At 42.6% G+C, this 9,455-nt stretch overlaps 1 protein-coding gene across 1 annotated transcript; it reads right to left on the reverse strand.

Annotated features, from left to right (window-relative positions):
- Nucleotides 1-873: 873 nt before the first annotated feature.
- PSMA4 (proteasome 20S subunit alpha 4) lies at nucleotides 874-8,084 on the reverse strand. The gene is made up of 9 exons (XM_046655038.1): nucleotides 7,955-8,084; nucleotides 6,219-6,240; nucleotides 5,947-5,989; nucleotides 5,512-5,674; nucleotides 4,143-4,220; nucleotides 3,745-3,833; nucleotides 3,146-3,276; nucleotides 2,511-2,634; nucleotides 874-1,426 (listed from the first exon to the last, which is right to left on the reverse strand). Exons 2-9 carry the CDS (start codon nucleotides 6,219-6,221, stop codon nucleotides 1,272-1,274), a joined length of 786 nt encoding a protein of 261 aa, XP_046510994.1. The 5' UTR covers nucleotides 6,222-6,240; nucleotides 7,955-8,084; the 3' UTR covers nucleotides 874-1,271.
- Between the last annotated feature and the right edge of the window lie 1,371 nt (nucleotides 8,085-9,455).

Below are 9,455 nucleotides of genomic sequence, written 5' to 3' on the forward strand. Positions count from 1 at the left end.
CTTCCTCAGCATTCTTTCCTCACACCCATGCCATCTTCCTCAGCATTCTTTCCTCACACCATTCTGGCTTGGCTCAGCCTACCTGTCCATTCTCAAACCAATCCCTGGAGACAGAGATGGGTAATCCAGCTGGCCTGAGGAATGTGCTCACCTTTGTGAAAGGAGTGGGGTTCTCTGATTGACAGACCTACCCAGGCCACATGGAGTAAAGGGAAGGAAAACCAGAGTGTAAAATCCACAGCCTACAGCAATGATAAACTCAAAATAGTGGTTATCTCTTGGGGTAGAAGGGAAGAAAGGAATGAGATAGGAAAGGGACACATAAGGGGCTTCAAAAGCCCTGGTTAATTTGCTTCCAAAGCTGGGTAGTGGGTACACAGAGCTTTCATTTTAAATATGCCTTTCATGTTTTTTTTCCTGCTTTTTCTCCCCAAGTCTCCAAAGTACATAGTTGTATATTTTAGTTACGGGTCCATCTAGTTGTGGCATGTGGGACGCTGCCTCAGGATGGCCTGATGAGTGGTGCCATGTCCACAACCAGGACCTGAACCAGCGAGACCCTGGGCCGCTGAAGTGGAGCGTGCAAACTTAACCACTCCGCCATGGGGCCAGGCCCTCATGTTTTATTATATTTACGTGTACATGTATGTATGTGCATGCATAAGCATGCGTAGTTACACCGTCCAGGATGAATATCTACCAATATCAAACGCCGGAACACCTAGAAGAATGTGATCCTTGTTTCACTAGACAGGCCTCAGCTGATATTATCCTATCAGAGGCCTAGGAGAAGGGCAGCTCTCCGTTTTGCTCAAGTTGGGCTACCGGTTCTCCACGACGGCAGGGGGACGAAAGTAAAGGAAATCTTCAGTGTACAATTCCCATTTTTCTCTTTTTACGATGTTTACATTTCTGTCAATTTTAACATCTTGTTCAAAAGTAACTGCAAGGGCTGCCACAGTACACATAAAGCATGAAAAGAAGATCATGGCCCTGTTATTGCTACAGTGTCTTTCTTTTCTTCACCATTTCCATTCTTTCAAAGTTTTATTCAAAAAAAAGGTAGGGGAATTAAGATGTCCATGAAGAGTAATCATCATTACAACAAAGAATTCAATTGGACAGAAATAACAAGACCCGATTCAGTAGGTACTGTCCTATTTTCCCACTATACAAGTTAAAAGTCAAAGCTTTCTCAGTGTGAAAGAGTAGGATAACTTTTACACTGAAATGGTGCCCCAAGCGAGTTATAAAATCCCTTATTTTGTCTTCTATTTCTCCTTTTCTTTCTGTTCTTTTTCTTTCTTCTCACGCTCAGCTTTAGCTTCTTCTTCTTCATGTTTTTTGATCAACTGTTCCACTTCCTTTTGTTTGAGAACTCTGATGACTGTCTTTCCATTCTCCCTTGTTAGCGTAGCAATTTCCACTAAAAGCAAACACATACATTTGAATTACAGGAAGGTATACTTAGCAAACAAACATAATGGAATATCTTAGATCTTGTTACGTTTTCATTAACATTTTTACTTAAATATCTTCCTTCTCCTCACCCATCCCAATTTTCTTAGCTGCCGTTTTGTCACTCTTTTGGAAAAAGTACCATCACCCAAGTGCTCTAGCTGGCCTGCTATTAGCCGTATTGCCCAGAAGGAATCACAACTTCCTTGTTGGAACCCCTGCAGGCTTGGCCAGAATCTTCCACCAGTAATCACAACTATTTTTCCATGGACTTTTCAAAACAAAGGCATGGAGAGCAGCTTCTGTGGCTATGGACAAGAAAAGCAGACTGATACCAAAAGAAGGAAATTCTTGAGTAGGGGAAACTGAAGAGTGTCCCTTGAAATCAGATAGAAGTAGACAACAGAGGGCAATCTGTAAGTAAATGGCATTTTCTAAGAACACTAGGAGCTGAGTCATCCTAAACTAAATATGTTAATTTACCACAATTTCTGAAAAACATTATTTAAAAATATTAGTTTATATGCTCATATACCTTAAGCTAAATAAAGCACTCAAAATTGCAAACACGGGCTTAACTTAAGAGATCAGTAGATTCAGAAGAACAGGAAAGGGTACAACTCACACAAATGTTATACTCTGAAAAAGTACACACACCATACATATGTATAAATATACAACTACATATATATTATTTATCATATATATACAGAAGCACAGATACCACTGTCAAGAAGTCAATAAGGTAACTGGTAACTAAAAGGAACATGGCTCATATCTCTAACTATGAAAATTGAGAACATTCAGGCTCAAGTCCTTAAGCTTGAAATGTAGTATGGAATTATTGCTTCACAACTTAGTGTTGACCTTGGTCAAGTCACTTAACTTCATTCAGCCCTAGTATCCTCATTTAGGAAATAGATGTAAGGCCACTTAACTCACAAGGTTGCTGTTTCAATAAACTAACATAATATATTAAAGGCCTAATCCAGCAGCAGCTCAATCAATTCCCTCACTCAAGTGAACAAATTAGAGCAGAGGACATAAATTACCTTTTTCAGCAGAGAGTTTGCTAACATCCATGGTCTTATTTAAGACTTTGATAGCAAGAGCAAGTGCTGACTTCAATGTCATTTCTCCTTCTTTGTAGTCTTGTTTTAACATTGACACAGCTGCCTACAAAACATAAAGAAAAACCAACATAGAGATCTAAGTAATGCATTTTTTAGGAATATGGATCAGTCAGAAGAGCAACACCTGAATTATTATTGGCATTATAACCAAAATAACCAATTTTGATGGCAGGGAGTGCAGACATAGGACGGGGTGAGAAGGGGGAGCGCTGCTGCTCTAAGAATGGAATCTTTAACCTGGGGTCCTCAGATCTCCGAGCAATCCATGGTATAATTCAGGGGGTCTATGAACCAGCATGTGAAAAAAATTACATCTTATTTTCACAACTTCTAATTGAAAATTAGCATTTCCTCTAATTATAAACTTAGGGAATAACCCCCAAGAGTATCAGCAGTACTCGCAACTTTGTCACCAATAGAAATCACACATATTTTTGTATCACATTAAGGTTGCTGCAGCTATCTTAAAACACTGTCTATACTCATCACTACTTCAAAATTATAGTCATTATTAGACCTTTTGCTAGATTTTATAGCACCACAAAAATACTCACAGCGCTATTATTTCCAATGCATGTGGCTTTCCATCCCCCATAATTTCCGCTAGGGTCACTCTGATAGAGCTGAAAGCCATAGTGCTTATCCCAGCCAATGTACAGCAATGAAACACCAAAGGGACGTTTTCCTTTAACAAAGAGAAGAAAAAGTCAAACTTTTAGTTTAAATTTAGTATCACTACAGTTACTTGGAGCTCAGTAAATGTGGCTAAACCCTTTTCTGTCATGTTAAACATTCATAAACTGCTTTGTGTTCTGGTCACCACAGACAGGCTCCATCAAAAATTCTGCTTTTGTTTCTAGGATCTGGACAGAGCCAGGAGAGGGAATAAAGACAGAGGACCAGTGGTGAAGTTCATTATTATGTAAAAAAAAAAAATTTGTTTCCAGATTTGAAAAGGTTATTTTTGCCTTTCAATAGTCTATTAATAAATCATATGATAATCTACATAGTGGAAGCCAGTTAGTTCATGAAGCAGGAATGTATGAAAAGTGTTTACTTATTTAATTTTCAATTTCTTTTTACTGTCTCAAAAAAGTCATTACTCATAAAATGTTTTAACTTTCTGGAATAAAATTTCCAAAAAATTCAGTACCTCCAAACTGTGTATAAGCTTGTTTGATATCACACAGTGCTGTAACCAACTGCTCACAAGGAATTGGCTCCTGATACTGTAATAAATACCTAGGATAAAGAGATTGGCAAATTAATAGTCTTCTCTAAAACGCAGATACACTCTAAGCAAAATACCCTGCAAAAAGAAATCTATGCCAGGGGAAAACATAATAGTCATCTGTAATTTGAAGGGGGGGAGGGCATATCAACATCCTAATATTCCTACAGTAAATAACAATTTACAAGCTCGATTTATGAAAAAAACACTGTAATTTTCAATTAACAGATTTTTAATAACTTTAATCTTTTCAAAAATGAGTTCTCCTTAGACATCGAAATTGATTTATATATCATCAATTACACTATTTATGACCATACCTTTGAGCAATGAGCCTCAATTCATTAGTCAGAACATTAGCATCAGAAGTTATACCTGCCACACTGCAAGCCATGTCCCTTGAAGAAAAGAAAGATACTGATCTGTAAGTAGGGAAGATGTCTGCAAGGGGTACTTACAAGTATTTAAAAGTACTAATTTCTATCAGAAGTTCACTATGCTTGCTTCACAGCTCTGCTACACCCTTCAGACAAAATCTAGAGACATTTTATCCTTACAGAAGACTTTCAACTTGATGTCATTCAACATGAATGATAAACAAATGCACTCTTAAGTTCTTCAACAGATGTATTTATCATCACCACTCTGTGAAGAGGGCAAGAGAATGAACACTAAGAAGCTAAAGGAAATCCCGAGAAGATTCAGCAACAAAGAAGAAGAAAAAGGTCTTGCTAGACAGGAAGACAGACTACCCCATGCTCTTGGGTAGTAAGTTACTCTTACCTCCTAGGCCTAGCTTGACGGAGGTGATGGTGAGGGGATCTGAGGGCAGGAGATTTTACAAGCCTTCCTTGACAACGAAGTCCAGGGCTAGGCTACACTAGGGGTACATTTCCTTTCTTTGCCCCCTCTTCCCTGACAGCTGCCTTGGCTCTCCTTTAGCCTAGACATCCTCTGTCACTATGCCTAGTCAACCCTGACAGCTTGCTGAGCGGGCCCAACAGTGACTCCATGGAGGGATGACACTTCCTCTAACAAGTGTATCAAAAAGGCCCTAAAACCAGCATTCACCATGCCCACCACTGAAGGGAAAGTCTCTCATCAGCAAACCCAGCTCTCTGCTAGCTGCAAAGCCTTGGACACTCAACTATACTAGAAATTTCACCAAGTGTATAGGGCTTGGCAAAACCATTCCCAGACCTCCAGGAGGCCTATTCTTTGGTAAGATTCAGTCTAATTCAAAAAACTTCCTGAGTAGCCATTCTAAACAATACTTTAAGGGTTTGCCAAATGCCAGACACTGTGCTAATTTATTCCATTTCATTAAATTTCCACAACCACTCTAGTAGGCTCTGAGGTCCAGAGAAGTTAAACAATTGGTGCAAGGTCACAACACTTGTATCAGTAGAGCCTGGATTTAACCCAAATCTGTGTGACCACCAAGGCTATAATCTTATCACTACACAATGCTGTTTCTCCACTAAGTGTTTGGTCCACCACTTAAAAAGAATAACACATGGTCCTGGGCTCAAGGAGGTTTTAAACAAAATAAATTAAAAGCAAAAATTTCCACAAGTAAAAACACAATAAACTGTTCACTTCAATTCTACCATGTCATATGGAATAGCCCTCCCCAAATATGTGAGCAAGTGAGATATTTTAAACTCTCTTCCCTAAGATCTCACTTACTCATTGAGTTTATAAATTTTTTCGGAAAAAAAGACTTCATCAAGAAGCTTGTGGATGTTGCGTCTCTCTGCTGCAAGTAAAACACCGTCGTTTGCTAAAATTCCCAAACAGGTGCCTGCATGTCCAATAGCTTCCATGGCATATTCAACTTGGTACAAGCGACCTACAAAACACAAGCCATGACAAAGCAAGACTCTCCTCTGTGCTCTTGCACCACTGGTCCAAGAGAAATCAGCGGAGACACTGGCAGCCTACAAACAAGTCCCACTTCTACTTTTCTATGATGCATGTAATCAACCTGATGACCACAATTACTTCAAAGTACAAAAAGGATGAACAACTTAGCAACTATAAAAAGTTTCTAGATTTTTTTCCCTCTAAAAGTTAAACACTTTAAATTTTTTTTTGAGACAGAGTAAAGAATTTCTATTTTACCTTCTGGAGAAAATATGGTAGTCCTGGAGTCATATCTTCGAGACTGCAAAGGAAAAACATACAAGTGATTCCTAGCCACTGAAGCCCACGAATCATCTTCGAAAACATATCCTGGCACACAAAGTTCAGTGTGTGGGAAGAAAACGCTAAGGAAAAAGACACCATTCCAGCTCTTTTTCTTTACATTTCAATTTTCTCATGCAAGTCTGTAAGCTGAGTATAAGCAATATAATTTATCAGGCAACAGCTTACTGGCATGTGTATTAACTCACCATGTTTTCTGAACTTTAGTTCCTGTAAAAAGAAAATAGGACCATCATTAAAATGAAATCTACAACTTAAAAAGCACTCCCTGGCTTAAAAAAAAAGTTTTGTTCACGCCCCTCATTCAGCTAACATTTACCATGCTAAGTACACCAGGCTGTACTCTAGGTGCCTGAACACCAGGATGGGTTTAAGCCCAATATGTTCTGAAGAGCTCACAGTCTGGTAACTGGGTGAGGGAGGCAGGCATCAACAATTATAAAGCAATGTGGAAAAAGAGGCACAAGGGTGGAGTGGGAAAAGGGATATACAATCAAGAGAGTATTTTTTGAGAAACCAATACAGAAAATATCCCAAATTGGCAATTGGAGAGGGAGAAACAAGGTTGAGAACTTTCAGGTCTAAGAGGAAGAACAGAGGAAGAGAGAACAGAAGGGCACTCCACACAGAGGAGAAAGCTTGAGCAAAGGGCACTGTGGCAGCATTGCTCAATGGGCATAAGACAAACTGCTGAAGTTAAAAAAAAGAGAGGGGGGGGGGGCTAGCCAAGGCCAAGTGGTTGCCTTTGCAGACCCTGCTTTGTGCCTGGTTCCCTGTTTGGATCCTGGGCCGGGACCTACACACTGCTCATCAAGCCATGCTGTGGCAGTGTCCCACACAGAAGAACTAGGATGACTTGCAACTAGGATATACAACTATGTACTGGGGCTTGAGGGAGTGTGGGGGAAGAAAAGAGGAAGACTGGCAACAGATGTTAACTTAGGGCCAATCTTTCTCACCAAAAAAAAAAAAAAAAAGCAATATAAAACTAGAGAGCTAAGCAAGCATTCAGATCATGTAGAGCTTTGAATGCCAAGAGGCTCAGATTTTCTCCAGAGAGCGATACGAGATCCTGAACTATGGGGGTGGGGGCGGTGGGGGAGGGGGAGTTGGTAATCTTCATCATTATTACTCCCGCAGAAGACAGCAGCGGGGCTGAGCGGGCTTTCGAGGAAAAACCAAACCGCAGACTCCAAAGCCCATTTCCAATCCAAATACCATAATATCGGGAATTAAGACTGGAAACATAAGGAGGGATCAGGTCGTGAAGGGCCCACGTGCCCAGGTAAAAACGGTGGATTTTCTCTCTTAAGCAATGGGGCTCCACCGAATGCTTCTGGGCCGAAGAGCCACAGGAGCTGATTGGCATTTTGGAAAGATGACTCTGGCTGGTGAGAGACTGAAGGCAGGGTGACCAGTCATGAGGCCGCTGCACTAAGCAGGCGAAAGGTAAGGACGGCCCAGAGCAGAGAAGCCGGGAGGGCACAGACAGAGGAGCCTCGCCATGGGGTTCTGACTCCCGCGCAAACACAACTTTCTCATCTCTCCGCCTGACGCCGGGCACCGGCCGACCTGAGTTCACCCGCACCCAGGCAGCGCTCACTCTCACGTACCGGGCTCCTCCAGGGGACGGAGGCGCCAGACCCCTCTGTCCTGCCCCTTCGCGCCTCCACCCCGCCTCGCCCCCCGCCCCCGGGCCGGACAGCTGGCTGGTCCCTGGCTCCGCCGCGGGAAGCCCGACGGCGGCCGGCCGGGGCCAGTCCCGGCGCCGGTCCGTCACAGAGGAGGCGGGTGCAGAGTCATCGTGCCCACGGTTCCTCGGTGGCGGCTGCAGGCCGGGACCCGCTCTATCACGACGCTCACGACCCCCGCCCGCAGGAAGAGCGGCCAGGCTTCCGCGGGTCCCTAGGGGTCAAAAACTCACCGGAGGAAAGACACTGAAGAGTCGAGATCTACACAGGAGCCTAGACTCCACGGGGAAAAAACGACCGCAGGCGCCGGAGGAGCCGCTGCTAATATGGCTGCCGCGCGTGCGCAGAACCATCGGGGGCGGGGCTTCCGTGGTGGCGGAAGTCCTGCGGGGCGGGCAGAGCAAGAGCCGTTTGCCCTCTGGGAGCTGGGGAACCGGGGTGGGATGGCTCTGGCACGGATCCTCAGTCGGTGGAAGGGGTACTATAGTATGGGGTTGAGGGCAAGAAGACCCTAGCCAAAGGGAAAGTGGAATTATAGCTAATTTCCCTCTCCCCTGCTTTGCGCTCTATTTTCACTTTCTCTTTCCCATTGTTCAGTCATAGATCTAGGGTAGCAATAGTTATCCTACATCTAGCTATCTAGATCTCTCCTAGTTGTAATAGTTCCTGCCCTGTTCTCAAAATGGTTCCAAGCACATCAAACTTTACCCTTCATCCTACCTTGTCATCTCCCTTCTTGAATCTGGCTTCCACTTTTTTTGTTGATACATGCATTTTTGGACATCTAAAACAAATGAGAATAGGATTCACACCTTTGGGAGAACTTTCACCTTGGTCTCCTCCTCTGCCTTTCACCTGGTCAGAAAGAATTTCCCTGACCAACCTAGTTAATCACCATACGTACATACGTAAACAGCAATTGATCTTCTTTACTGAAATTGTCACGTTTGTTTATATGTTCATAATCCATCTCTCCACCCTTTTTCTTATCCAGCTTCAGTCCCTGTGTAAACTATTTACTATTCATGTTTAAGTTTCTTTAGGCTAGAAGGTTGACTAGCTCTGGTTTAATGTGTAGTCATTTGCTAGTCTCCTCCAAGAAGAGGCCCAAAGGGCTGTGGGACTTGGTCCTCTTCATGTTGGGTGCAAAATTTTTACTGGGGGATCTGGGATTTGAAAAGGAGGAAGCCTGGGAATGAGTTGTGTTTTGAGGTCACTTCTGTCATTTCTGCTTCCCAGGCACACAGGGAGGTGAAAGGCAAAATGGCGAAGGGCCACACCCAGACAGGCAGTACTGTCAAAGCATCCTCAGGTAGAAATGTAACTTATGCCATCTCTGAGGACCCCTGCCATCTTAGTTTATTCTGCAGAATTCAGCAAGCATTAGGAGTTCTTTTTTTTTTTTTTTTGAGTGCATAATAGTTTACACCATTGTGAAATTTCAGTCGTACATTATTTCTTGTCTGTCACCACATAGGTGCTCCCCTTCACCCCCTGTGCCCACCCTCTAATCCCCTTCCCCTGGTAACCACTGAACTGTTTTCTTTGTCCATGTGCTTGTTTATATTCCACATATGAGTGAAATCATCTGGTGTTTGTCTTTCTCAGTTTGGCTTATTTCGCTTAGCATAATTCCCTCCAGGTCTTTCCATGTTGTTGCAAATGGGATGAATTTGTCTTTTTTTTTCTGGCTGAGTAGTATTCCATTGTATATGTATACTGCATCTTCTTTAT

The sequence above is a fragment of the Equus quagga genome, chromosome 2 (assembly GCF_021613505.1).
Source record: "Equus quagga isolate Etosha38 chromosome 2, UCLA_HA_Equagga_1.0, whole genome shotgun sequence".
Lineage (NCBI taxonomy): Eukaryota > Metazoa > Chordata > Mammalia > Perissodactyla > Equidae > Equus > Equus quagga.